Here is a 14,507-nt window from a genome sequence, read left to right as displayed (position 1 = left end):
CAGCGTAAAGCATACCGAATAATTAACCGCGTGAATCACCAACTGGAATCATCAGGAAAAAAGTCCAGAGGAAGAATGCGATAAATAAGCCGGACATCAAAGCATTTGAATACATTGCATCTTGTTTGACCTGATTAAGAATGCAAGTCCAGACCTGTCTGTTTGAAACAAGTGGTTTGAACAGGTTAAAAGGGGAGAATATTGCGCAAGCTAACATCCGGATCTGTGTTTGTTTGATGGACAGCTCAAAAGCTGGTATCCGGATGTGTGTTTCATGTTTGACATACCAAAAGAATCTGTATCCAATTACATGGTCTAAAATTCGTTTGTATATAATGAAAAAGATGCTGTTTCCAATTCTATGCATTGATTCGTTTGTATAGTATTTGTGGAGATAGGGTAGTGAGAAGAATCAAGAAGCAACGAACTGTTTGTATACCATTACCAATAAGTTTCATTGTTTATCGAAATAGTAGTATAGTAATTTAAGTTATCTCTATACAGTATTAAATGCAAACGGATCACCTTACTGCGGATTTCCCAGAGCTAGAAAGTGACGGGAGGTTGTTGAGACAAATTAGAGACCCACCAGGACAACAAATTCGTTACATTCCACCCGGTAGGTTGGAAAATCATGTCAGAGAAACGTAGGTTTTGATTACGTCACAATCCTGTTTCTGTGACTGCAGGTGATCCAGCACGCGTGACTTATCGTCTTTCAACTTTCAAACTCTTTCCCAGAGAAGTACAGGTCGATGTTCGTAAGTTGGCTTCTGCTGGTTTTTGTTTCACTTGTTTTAAAGACAGGACCAAGTGTTTCAGGTAACGTCTTGTTCATTAGAATAGAGACTTGGATACATAAAATACGGGACTTGATTCTAATCAAACCAATACTTTTAAACAAGTTATGCGAAAAGTTTTACGTTCAAAAACACTATCATAAAACAAATCTCAACTTCATTCCAGTTGCGGTCAATCTGTCCAAGAGTGGGAAGTCGAAGATGACCCGAAGCTACTCCGATGGCATAGATCCAATTGTGACTTCATCAACGGAACACGTACAAGAAACATACCAATGGGTTAGTTAAGACAAATCTTTAAATTTGTAAGAAAAAAGAGAAGCATCGAATCAATCTGAAACATATATTATTTGTAAAACCAACAAAGCGTTAAGATGGATTGATATTTGATACGTCTCAAAAGCGTGAAAGAACCGAATAAATTCTTGATTCATTTTATAATATCATGAAGCGCAACGTTCATTTTCCTTACTATACTACCGATTATACCATAATAGAACGAGTTACGTGAGTGATTAGTGATTCCCCGTTCATATGACGTTACATCAACTACATTGAAAATATTGGTCAATTCTAGATTCCATTCTTCGTCAATTCGGGTTTACGCCACTTCATGGCCATCGAAACGCGGCAAGTTCAGCCACACGACCTCCAACATCCGAGAATCCACAGGCTTCAGAAGATCAAAGAAAAGTCATTACAAATGACATTGGCAACACATCAAATTCACCAAACACCACGGCGGTAACAATGCTTCAAACAGCTACATTTAGAAATTCTTCGTGCTCCACCCCTCCACCTAGTGTGGATTCATCCACCATGGTGAATTCACATAGAAATCTTGCAACTACTTTGATGACCATGAACTTGTTTCCATGTTCGAATCCGGCAAATCCCCACATGATGAGCGAAAAAACTTGTCTTCAAACTTTCTTTGATCACTCGTCATCGTGGCCTGCTCATAGGATTCGCGCAACTCCCAGACAAATTGCAAACGCAGGAATGTGTTACTTGGGTGAGGCTCATACTTTCAAGCTTAGGTCTCATGCCATAAAATATAAAATTTGGTAAGTTCTAGAATTACAAAGTCAAATAATCTCCAGGTGTAAGAGATCGAGTTAAATGTTGGTATTGCAACGGAGGATTACAAAATTGGGAGAGAGATGACGATCCATGGGAAGAGCACGCCAAGTGGTTTCCATTGTAAGTTGAATTTTCTGTCTCCATGAAAGAGTTTACCAGATTTGGCTACTTGGATCTCCTACCCAGGTGCGAGTTTGTTCTTCAACAATAAGGTTTAGATTATGTTCATGGGATCGCCTTTCGATTCCCCAATGTAAAAAGACCGATAATTCGGAATCCAGCAAATCCAAATCAACTCAGGAATATTCAATCAGGACAAATGTAAACCTCCTAAAGTCGCGTTCTTGATCTTCATCTTGGTTTGTTGTTTATTGTTATCTATTTCTTTGTTTAGTTTACGAAACGGACATCGAAATGGTGGCCCCGAAATCATCGATCCCAGGGAAGAGGTAAGATATCTAGAGAGGAAAGTTGATGGAGAGATGTCTTCGTCTGAACTGGTAGAGCAAGCAAAACTGATGGGATTCGACAAAAGAATGATAAAAACTGCTTTGAAAAGGTGAAATGTTCTCAAGAAAGTTGTCCTATTTTTTAATTTTTATTACATTAAATTTATGAATAACATTGAAAACTGATCTTTCTACAGGAAATACGAAACCACTGGCAATGGATTTTCTAGGCTTGAAATTCTCGTTGAGTCTATTCTAGCGATGGAGGAAGAATCTGCTTCCAATAGATCTAAAGAAGAAGCATCAGCAACAAAGAAAGCAACTCCTTCTACAACATCCAGCAATCTATCTACAGCATCTGGACTTCAAGAGATTCGTCGTTTACAGGAGGAAAGAACGTGCGAAGTTTGTGGCAACGAGCAAGCGAGTGTTGTGCTTATTCCATGCGGACATATTGCTTGTTGTATTGGTTGTGCTGAAAACGCATCGAACTTAACCCTATTTTAACTAGGCTTGGCCTCCCCCGCACACAGTCTTTTCAATCGTTAATTACAAGAAAACTATACGTCGTAAACTTATCGGAATTTTACAGGTTAGTAGAAAGATCATCAGGCTTCCTGTATACAGCATAATTGTAAAACTAAAGAAAGTGAGTTTAGTGTAAATTAAGTATTTCTAAAAGTGACACATTTCTATAAATTTTTCTTGTTACGCCGCGCCCCTGCTGTGCGGAAAACCAGCTGACCGCGAGAAGAGAACGCAAGACGTCAGTCGAGTTATTGGTGCGTAAATGAGTAATACGCTTCAATGCGAACAGAGAGCAAAATTATGAAAAATATCACAATATCTCAAAAATTACAAAATCCAACTTTATCAAACAAAGATGGACAGATAGCTGAACATTTTTTAGGAAAAGTCACCAAATTTCAAGTTTTTACCGCAAACAATACAACTGTACGCCACGTTTTGCTGTGACTGTGTGCAGGTGAGTCCAAGCCTAGTTAAAATAGGGTTAAGTCGCGGAAAATTGTAATTATAAGTCTAAAATGAAATGTTTTACAGGTTATATGCGTTACTGGTTGTTTGCGGTATTTTTGAATGTTTTTGGCACGAATGTATTTATCTGTTTGGCGTTTGCACCATTTTTTTCAACAAAACCGAAAAAACATTTGGTAAAATAAAACAATTTTTGTATAATTACACCACGTTTCAGACTTATAATTTCAATTTTCCACGACTTAATGTCGTCGACCACAGAAGAAGTGGCAAAACCCAAGCGCTTACATCACGCAAGTTGGAATAATAGAATTTTGTGCTACACGATGGTAGATTAGAATAGCTACGTTGATGTGTCACGGGATTATTTTTACGCACCCGTTTTAGAACCAACACATTTTATTACTGCGTCATCAAATTTGTAAATCACTTGTTTACGGTGTGAGCTGTTACCTGTTTTAGATAGACTGCATTTTAATTACCCAATTAGTTGTTCGCATTATACACGGTTTGTTCGCACCACTCTTGTAGGTTAATTTAGTCCTATGTATAGGTCAACTTCTGTTTTTATTCGCATTGTGCATTATTTCATTCGTATGCATACTCGTCAGGTTTTCTTATGTTTGCTCACGTACTGACGTATTTTACCAAGTCATTTGTAAACTTGTTTTTAGTCTGTGACGTCTAACATCGCTACCCCTATAGGGCCTAAATGGTATTTGCGTTTGCACCAGTTTTCATTCAAAACCAAAAAACATTTCATTTTAGACTTATAATTACAATTTTTCACGACTTAATATGGCCACAACTATGTGTTCAAAGTTCATTTGTATCTGATCTTATATTTTCCGCCATGAACTGTGCGAATTGAAAATTACGATGCTAACCGCTATAGCAATAGCATAATAAATATAGCACAAATGAACAGTTAAGGATAACAGAAATAGTGGTAAACCCCAAGCGCTTACATCATGCAATTTGGAATAATATAATTTAGAATAGATATGTTGATGTGTCATATTTATTAGTTTGAAATTCCAAATAGGATGTTTGGCGCCGGACATTTCACGATTGCCCTGATGAAAATATACCTTTTGTAACATTTCAGCGATTCGATTCGTCCAATCGTGTGTTGATTTTAGCAATGTTTCTAGCAATGCCGAACCCAGGAAATTGATCCTGTCGCAGACAATTATCAGTCAAGTGAGCCGATAACGAAGGCGTTGTCTTGCGAAACTTCTGCACACTGTTACAGCGTGATTTGACGAAATTCCTTCAAGAAACTGTATTTTAAAGCATGTCATGTAAACGTTGAAATTTTTGTTTTGCTGATCCAAGAATTTTGTAACCCGCTTTCACGAACTACTGAGTTATTTTAATACTTCAGTGTGTTGTATTATCACTGAACCTGTTAAAAAAGCACAAGCAAGTAGTATAGTGCTGCCGCCTTTGGACCCCCCCACCATTTACAACCATACCTCCGAGTGGTAAGGTCATGAAACATGTGACGTCATAGTTTCCATAGCACCACTACGGGTGAGGTATATACACAAGAAGAGTGAGAATGTAAAAGTGACGTCATAGTTTTCGTTCCATATTGTGCGCGATAAAGCTGTTATAGGTTTCTAGAGGAAGGTGTAAGAAAATAACATCTTAGGTTTTATGGATATACAAGAAATGAAAGAATGTATCAGATACGTCATAGTTTCAGCATTTACAGAATAATTCACCGTGTGAATCGCCAACTAGAATCATCTGGAAAAAAGTCTAGAATGCAAGTCCAGACCTGTCTAGTTAAAACAAGTGGACAGGTCAAAAGGGGACAATATTGCGCAATCCAGCATTCGGATATGTGTTTGTTTGATGGACACCTCAAAACCTAGCATCCGGATGTATGTTTGTTTGATGGACAGCTCAAAATCTGATGTTCGGATATGTGTTTGTTTGATGGGTAGCTCAAAGGCTGGTCTCCGGATATGTGTTTGTTTTCTGATCCCAACCCGGTGAGGTGTGAATATTCTGAGAGAGTGGAAAATGTGTAATAAAACAAGTTGCGGTTAAATTCTGTTGTGTTCGAAAAAATCATTTCGAATGTCTTGTTGCAATCAAAAATGGAATACGTATAATAAAACCAGTTATGGTTAAATTCTGTTGTATTTGAATTCGATAAAAATCATTTCGAATGTCTTGTTGCAATAAAAATATGGAATATGTGTAATAAAACAAGTTACGGTTAAATTCTGTTGTGTTTGTGTATAGGTACTGGTGAGAGAACGCATTGGAAAAAAATAAAAGAAATAAAATGAAAAACGATGTTATAAATGCGAGTGATATGTGAATTGATTTTAGTGAGAACATTCAATTGTAATATGGATATTGGGGAAAGAAAACGATTGGTAAATAAATCAACATTAAACGTGTCATGGTTTGTCGTGTTAACACCATAAAGTATTAAAATTTTGTCAAATTAACAAATTCTATACACCTAAGTACAAAATCAAACACTTTAACATGTTTAAAGAAGTGAAATGTTAACTTACCGTAACTTCTGTTAAGAACCATTGTATAAGCGTGAATATGTCGACTGCTAAAAAACAGAAAAGAACTAAAACCAAAATAATAATCAAATTGAATATGAAATAGTGATACCAGATGTTAATTGTAGATGAATAACCAAAATCCTGTTGTCTTAGGTATACTTTAGTTTGGTAAAAGCATGACGAAACAATATGTAAACAATGTAGCCTATGGTTTAATGAACCTGGTTATTTTTTAAAATTTTTTATTAAGAATACAAATCCAGACCTGTCTAATTGAAACAAGTGGTTTGAACAGGTTAAAAGGGGAGAATATTATGCAAGCTAGCATCCGGATCTGTGTTTTGTTTGATGGACAGCTCAAAATCTGGTATCCGGATGTGTGTTTCATGTTTGACATACCAAAAGTACCTGTATCCAATTACATGCTCTATAATTCGTTTGTATATATTGAAAAAGTCATCAACTTTTCTCTCGATGTACGCTGTTCTCAAACTGTAAGCAATAAAACTCGTTGATAATTTCAACGAAGCAGAAACCGGTTTATCTATAGGCGGTAGTTTTACAATGCAATTTTGACCATGAAATAATTAATTATGTATAAGCTTTGTTATTTTCCTTGATACCACTTCGGGGTAAACTTTTCACTGCACAAATACAACAAATCATTATGAATTAAAGGTTTTTTAATCAGGTAACAAAAGAATAAGTGAGTTGACACCCGCAATGTTACTAATGTAAGCAAAACGTTGTGTACTACCCACACGTTTGATACACCTATACGCGATCGCTGGGTAAGGAGAACGATACAACTTCTGAAACATGCTGCACTATCTTTGTAACTATATATTCAAAATATATTATAAAAGTAATCTATATATGATCAAGAACATAAAGGTCGCTCAAAAAATGCAATACGAAAGGTCTATATCCTATAATAAAATTATAATAATATCAATATCAATAATAATAAAATTCTTATACATGTGAAGCAAAATGCAAATTCGCTGAAGCTCGTTTCATCGAAATATTCTTTGTGTGTTATTGCACCTTTTTTATTTGATTTCTTGAACTGTTATTGTGGTGTTGCACGACATGGAAATTGTTTATTGGAACCAGTAAATAGGAATAAACGTCGTTCATACCTTACCAAGAGCGTTGCATGATTTCGTGGCTGACGTTTTTAACCCTGACTACAGTACACTTCATTTCTTTTGACTATTTGTTTTATAAAGTCATGTATAAACAGATACATTGCATTTGACGTAAGTAATATTTTTTGCAAAAATAGCTATAGAGTATAGATGATAAATCACCCACTTATGAATTGAAGAGCTACCTAATAGCCTATATCAATACAATTATACACTGTTGTTTTGTTAAACACCACAATTAAACACTTAGTGATATGATATCAATAAAAACTAAGTATCATTATGACATTTTCGTCTTCACGAAAATTTAAAAAAGATCGATTAAGATTAATGCATCTGAATGGTGAAAAGAAACCCCACTCAAAGAAGATCCATCTGAAGGACTGGAATCTTGTTTCTGTGGTAGTGGTGAGGGCACGAGAGCAGGACCTAAACACTCACTGTGTCGGTAATATAAACAGTCACAAATTTTGTAATATCACACTGGAAACCTTTGCTCTGAAATCAGTGAAGCGTACCGTACCAGATTTTTTCACAGAAAGTCTTGTCTCTAGAGTCTAGACCAGTGTTTCTCAACCCCGAGTCCGCGGACTCATTTGAGTCCGCGTAAGGTTTTTGTGAGTCCGCAAGCCCATTTATTACCGTATATAATTAGGCATAGGTCATAATGTTCGCGACAGCTTTACACCTCAAAAAGTAGGTGTCGCAAAAGATATCTTGGTGTGTTGGATAATTTAGAATAGTCTGACAATGAAGAGTCTTGCTTATTTCTCTTGTTACGCTGGTGACAATCCAAATCCTTAATTCTTCTCCTTCCAACTCCTGTCGCGCAAATCACCTTCTTTTTTCTCTTTTTTAAAAGGAGTCAGCGCCTTTTTTGTTTCTTTCCAGTTATCGGGAATGATGCACAGCTCATGGTTTTTGTGCGATATGTTGACACAAATGGCTATGAGAAGCAGTTTTTGCTTTGCCGTGCACTTGCCAAAAATACCACTGGAGAACAAATATTTAAGAAAGTGGATTCGTTCTTTAAAGAACATAAGCTTGAGTGGTCTGACTGTGTGTCTGTTTGCGCTGATGGCGCTCAGTCCATGATGGGAAGTAAAAAGGGTTTTAAAAATGTCGACAGATGTGGAGAGACAAGTTCAAAATTGTTTCTCTGACTCAATTTTGGGCGAATGTTCTGTCGAAGGAACCTAATCTATCTGACCTCTGCAAATAAGCAACAATAGCTCTTTTGCCTTTTCCGACTACATACTTGTGTGAAGCTGGATTTTCAACATTGGCTATGGTTAAAATCAAGTACCGGAACCAACTTCAACCGGAAAATGATATCAGATGTGCATTGACGACCATAATTCTTGATTTCAACAAATTTGCGTAACAAGTTTAATTTCAAAAACAAGATTTTTAATGCTAGTGTTCAACTAACTTATTTTTCTTCCTATTACCTGAGTCCGCGAATACTTATGCTAATGGGAAAATAGTCCGTGGGCTAAAAAGGTTGAGAAACACTGGTCTAGACCTTCGACTGAAAAAGTAAACTGGCAGATTGGTTGCTGGTGAAACTGCAGAGCAATCAAGCTACAGCATAAGTCTGTTACTGTTACCACAATATTACTGAATTTTAATCCAGTTCTATCTGTAGCTGTTTTTTCACAATGTGCATATTTGGATGGCAGCAATGCTCATAACCATAGTAAATTGCATTTTTGGTTGCTTTTTACTTTTCTTGGCCTCAGGTAAGCTGTGACATAAGCTATACTGGTAATACTTACTGCCATAATTAATGTTTGATCATAGAATAAGCCTAGTCTGATTGGTGTTCGAATCTGTTTTGCTTTTTCTTGTTCAAACAAACGTATTATATTTAAAAAATCTTCAAACAGTAATATTGTGTAAATTAAAAAGTTATAAAAATGACCATGATAGATTTATAGTCTCAACTCTGATTTGATAGTGAAATCGGGTAACTTTGTCTGCCGAAGATTTATGCCAGCTTCCAAAACAGCTACCAAAAGGCAAACACCAGCTGCCAACACCAATATTATATTAAACCAGTTAAGCCAAATTTTGCCAACTTAAAAATTATGAATGTATGTTGTAGCCTACTTGATAAGCCAAAATCTACCTGCGTACCAGACCCCAATTGCAATTTTGGTTTTAATTCAATTCAGGTCTTGTGCGTAAAGGCCCTAAGGTCCTGCATGGCACTCATTCAATTACTTTATAGGTGTTTCTTTATAGAAGCCTGTGTTTCAAACGATGTATGTAAATAGTTATTAGACTGTTAGAGGCTCAACTAGGAAGATTACAGTTATCAATGAAAAATTGTGTTTACAAAGACCCAATTTTGGCGTGCAGTGTATGCTTAGTTCTTTCTTTAATTCTTGTAAATCGGTATTTAAGCAACCAACTTTGCTTTGTTTATGATAAATTGACATTAATGTGTAAAAGTTTGACATGCACGTTGATAAGTTTCGTGCAAGCGTGTGAGACGCTTTCCACTATGGACTCAATTGAACGTTTTCGAATATATACCTATAAGTCTAAATTCTTAACAATGGAAATCATCAACCCACTAACTTAATGTTAAATTTCTTGAATACAAGCATTCTGGGCAGGGAATTTTTGCCTAGTTTTACAACGATTTGAACGTTACACACCCGACTTGTTGATATGTAAACAGAGTCCATAGTCAGCTTAGCATGCGACACAAAATTTGCGTAGTGTCAACTGCACATTACATATAAGCGTATTTTTTTTGCAGTTTGAAAACTGTATAAAATACAAAACTAGAAGTACATAATGAACTGACTTACTGGTATATATACAGTAGTATTTCTACATGCACAGCTTGTTACAATGCAAACTTATTAATTGTGCATTACATGCTACGTTGACCACATACCTTGACATCGTAATTGATTAAGTCAAGTGTGTAAGATTTAAAGCACTGTAAAAAATCTAGACACCATTTCCCAATATTTATATACTATTGAACTGAATGAAATTGAAATCTGAAACAAAAGTCCATATCCAGGGCACTTGTAATTTAAAAGGGTCGATTTCTATTGTTAAATATAAATGATCAAAAAAAATCTTGCCAATGAAACAAGATAGCAGCTGTAACTCGGAAAGGGTTAATTGAGTTTGGTGTTAAATAAGCATAAATTATAGCCTTGTGGTGAGTGTGTTCATTGGTGTTGGAAAGAAATTGGTTTTAATCTGATGAATATTCAAATAAACTATATAGTAGATTCTAATAAGCTAAAGTTGGTGCATCCTAGAGTTTGTGGAAGCCCTAATCTTCTTCATTGGATCGTGTCTCTCAGACCCCTTCTTTAGGTTGTGGTGAATTACCAGCAAACAATAAAGTGCTCAAGAATTCTGAATAAACTAAAATAAAAATGTTGAATTTGCTGTAAAATATTTGCTAATATTTGGAAATGGCACTTACAAAGGAATAAATAACAAAGAATTATTTTAAATTTTATTTAATGTTGTTTGAACATGCAAAGTTGAATGTTATGTACTTTTTAGAACTTCAAACTAACCTACCGGTAGTGCTGGTAGGTGTCTGTTTATCTGCAACATTCTTAAACGACATTACCAACAAGGTTCAAATTTCGTGAAAATGTTAGCTAATACTATTATCCAAATGTTATTGTATCGCAATTTTTATGCTTTGACTGAGCAATGTCTTTGCACGACTTAAACTCTGTGATCATTCTTCATCACTTGAGCCTCGGAACTTGTCTTAATGCAAGGTTGAAAGGATATTATTTTTATTTTTAAAATTTTTTTATGGTGTATTGCCCAAAATTGGAACTGTTCACCAGGGCCACGAACAGGAGCAAGAGCCATTCATGCCTTGTCCAAGGACATTACCACACTAGCACTGCTGGGTATTAAACTTGGTTTACATTTTTACAAGCCAGAGACTCCAACTGCTTCGCCACTGAGCTGACAGTGACAAATGTTTTGTCATACACTTTGTGATTTCCTTACCTTGTTACAACCACTTTAAAACAATTTCAATTTTCAGCAAAGAATGTTGTTGCAAAAATTTTAAGTGTTAACTCTTTCTTCAGCATCAGAAATTTGTCCAGAAAAAGTGGTTGATGGAACTTACAGCAGGGCATTTGGTTGTCCGCGATTATCTGATACCAAGGATGATGAATATTGCTGTGGTAATATAAATGATACCTTATATTGTTGCAAAAATGAAACTGCTTCAGTTCACTATCAGGAAAAACTTGCTCAAGCAAAAATACATCAGTAAGATAAAATGAAAATAATTTTATGCACATCTATTGTTGCTAGGTTTTGCATGTTAAAATTATGTCTAATACTAATCAGCAAGTTTTATTACTTTGTAGTGGCCTGGGAGACATTTTTAATACCGTTATATCATTCGTGGGAAAGTATTTGCCAGTTATTTATTGAAATATTGTTTATTGATGAAACTGCAATTGTCGCTTAATATTTGGAAACTTTCTCTAAATAACTTCATGTGAAAACGCCGTTTAGTACGTTACCAGGTGATTTCATAACATCCGAGTTTTAACTGAAAATAATCCCCATTGCCAACGCTTTATTTTATCGTTCGCGCATTCTGAAATGTTAGTGTATATTGTGTTGATTATTTCCGCTCACATCGCTCCGCTTTATAAACTCGAACTGATACGCGAGTAGCGCGCAGACAGAGATACAGAATCGTACGAACGTATTACGTTAGTCGTGTTAATTGTAATTCGTTAGACATGTTTTAAATGGTGAATGCTAAGTTTGAGATTGTGTCATATTCGAAACCTGTACAGTTCCTACAATAAAGGATCGTTTCTGATAAACTGTATCTGTAATAACGTAAGAGCTTTCGGCTAGTAAAACGTTAGGTTAGAGAATTCTAACCGCACGCAACCACGGAGTCAGATCATTAATTCGGCAGGTAAATTAAGTCCGAATAACATAAGTTAAGACTGACAAACAGTGCAACAACCTCTGCAACTTAGTGGTTCAAATATTATTTCATGCTTTAACAAAATGCACACTAGTAATAAATGCAACCTAAAGTCCTGTAGCATTGATGAAAGTAATGTTGTCCAGATAAAAGTAATGATAAGATGCTTAAGTGTGGCATTACAAAAACTCAGTCTTGAAGTTTTTTTCCAGATCACTGTTGGAAAAAAATGTAAAAACTGTGTGATTTTGGGAATATAGCAATGTAAATCTACTTTTCTTAATGCTGTGCTAAAAATTATTATGAGATATAGATATTACCTTTTCTCACCTTAATTGCCTATGTAGGCATCTGGGATATTACCTACCCACACAATGTGACGTAATTATAAACGTTTTTTTTTAGAAACAACAATCTTGGACTAGTCTTGGTTTCTGCATATGGAGCAATTGTTTTCATGCTTTTCCTAGTTGACTGGATATCACATTTTAAAGTGTACAAGAAGCGAAAGAACGAACAGTTGCAAGACTGAAAACTAGACATATTTTATGCAACATAGAAGTGTTTTGTTGTTACCATTTACCATGGATGTGTTGTCTTAGTCAAGGCTGAAATCATTGTTGCTTTACAACCCTGGTTTTCTCCAATTTGTGTTCCTAGTCTCCAACAAAAGTGCTACATTAGTTTGCGGTTTATGTTCTTTTTTTACATATGTAGAGCCTTGGGAGAAGTGAGAGTTGGCAGTATCATAAATTGAGGATTTAAAGTCAATTGTTTTGAATAAATAACGAATCCATATCAGTGTTTCTCAGTCATTTTGCCTTTCCAGAACTTCAAATAAGTAAATGTTTATCTTAAAGGTGCTACGATATTCAACTATTTAATAATAATTGTTATGTATTGCTACCGCTATCTTTTGTCTGCTCTATACTATCTATCTCTCTTATCAGCCTGTACATGTAACCTGTTCAGCTATCCTCTTATTATTTTGCTTTTGCATAAAGGACTGGCTTCTGTCAAAAATGACGTAATGGTTTATGTATCGTATTTGACACAAAATGATGACAATTGAAATGTATCTATCTTGTATAACTATTTGTGTACCACTCCTTGCGGAATACCTAATGACATCTTGAGGAACCTTGGTAGGAAAAACTATTTCAAACTGTAGCTGTTGCCTTTGTATAATACTGGTGCAAATGTATATTTGGCGTTTCTGTAACCCAGGGGTTCTTAAAAGGTGTTTTGAACACAGACCCGTAATTCTATTTTTTAAATTTTGTGGTCCCCTAGAAAGCCTACAAATTTTTCTCTTGATACTAGAAACGGAGTAGGACCCAGCTAAAGAACTTCTGATATAACCATTTAAAGTAAATCTTTCGTATGCCGAACGTATATGCTTTTCATATGTTCCTGATAATCACGTGTTTGTATATTTAAAGACACTATTATTGTTTTTTATACTGCCTTAGATTAAAGTTATTTACATCAGCTTTACTTTTTTGTATGCTACACAAAAACATGCATAAAAAATCATGATCAATTGTGAATGTCACCATCAATTGTAGTCCCAAGACTCATGCATAAGTATCATGAGGCCCCAATTTAACATTGGGAAAGAGACATAGAGGATGACTCCAAGCAATCTAATGCCAATTGAAAGTATATTTTCGTATTCTTTTCGGTAAGCACTAAACAAAAAACACTGTACAATTCAAGACTTGGTATAAATTAGCGTAGCATAGGGTGTAAGGCCCGCACAGGGCCTGCGTTTTAAGTTTGAAAAAAAAAATTTTGTGCTGTCACTTCTATCTTTTAATACAACTCAAAAAAACAGTTTCGCATAACAGCTAAATAGACTTGTATAAGTTGTATTACATTGTCAACCAACAGTAATCGATACTGTTATTTAGCGTCGGCTAATCATCATGTGCTTTTACACAAACTGCATTGTTCTCAAGTTTAGAGAGTTTGGAATCTTGCTATAGTCTTTCTGTGAAAAGAGAAACATTACATTGTATTGAATGTTCAAAATACACAGGCGATTGATATTAAAGAATCAATGATTTTTCTGTTCGGAAGTTAAGAAATAAATCTGTGGCTTTGTATTTCCACTGACTGTGTTTTTTCTCAAGTGCGTATTTATGAATTAGGTTAGTTAAAAAACTTTCAGTATCTTCTTATAAGAAATAGTGTTTACTGTAAATATCGGAGGAGAGCTATAACCGTTTTTTTGCTTTTTCGTTCGCTACATTTACTAGTTTACCGCAATTTAACGGCTATAATTATGGAAAACCTGTAATAAGAAGCGGATTATACGGCACTGCACAATTCTACGCTATATTATTGCAAGTCTACATGTGGGAGAACATGAATCATCGTATCATATCAAGGCGGTTTATGATGTGTAAAACCCGGGAGGGGGGATGGACAAAAGCGGGAACTTTTGACCCAGCTTTTAAGATATTTTGCTTCTCTTTACACAATCCTAAATAGGCAACCGGTAACGAGGCGAAAATGTGTTT

General features: G+C 35.5%; 2 protein-coding genes across 2 annotated transcripts; both read left to right on the top strand.

The window, feature by feature from the left end:
- The first annotated feature begins 510 nt into the window (after positions 1-510).
- LOC143452982 (E3 ubiquitin-protein ligase XIAP-like) lies at positions 511-8,182 on the top strand. The gene is made up of 8 exons (XM_076954138.1): positions 511-619; positions 690-822; positions 967-1,079; positions 1,378-1,815; positions 1,904-2,003; positions 2,278-2,442; positions 2,530-2,759; positions 7,911-8,182. Exons 1-8 carry the CDS (start codon positions 511-513, stop codon positions 8,180-8,182), a joined length of 1,560 nt encoding a protein of 519 aa, XP_076810253.1.
- Positions 7,326-13,544, top strand: LOC143452174 (protein shisa-like-1a). The gene is made up of 3 exons (XM_076953044.1): positions 7,326-8,761; positions 11,114-11,300; positions 12,388-13,544. Exons 1-3 carry the CDS (start codon positions 8,695-8,697, stop codon positions 12,512-12,514), a joined length of 381 nt encoding a protein of 126 aa, XP_076809159.1. The 5' UTR covers positions 7,326-8,694; the 3' UTR covers positions 12,515-13,544.
- The last annotated feature ends 963 nt before the right edge of the window (positions 13,545-14,507 follow it).

This window comes from Clavelina lepadiformis, chromosome 4 (assembly GCF_947623445.1).
Source record: "Clavelina lepadiformis chromosome 4, kaClaLepa1.1, whole genome shotgun sequence".
Classification (NCBI taxonomy): Eukaryota; Metazoa; Chordata; class Ascidiacea; order Aplousobranchia; family Clavelinidae; genus Clavelina; species Clavelina lepadiformis.
The sequence above is the reverse complement of the archived record's forward strand: the minus strand, read 5'-3'. Positions and strand labels throughout refer to the sequence as shown.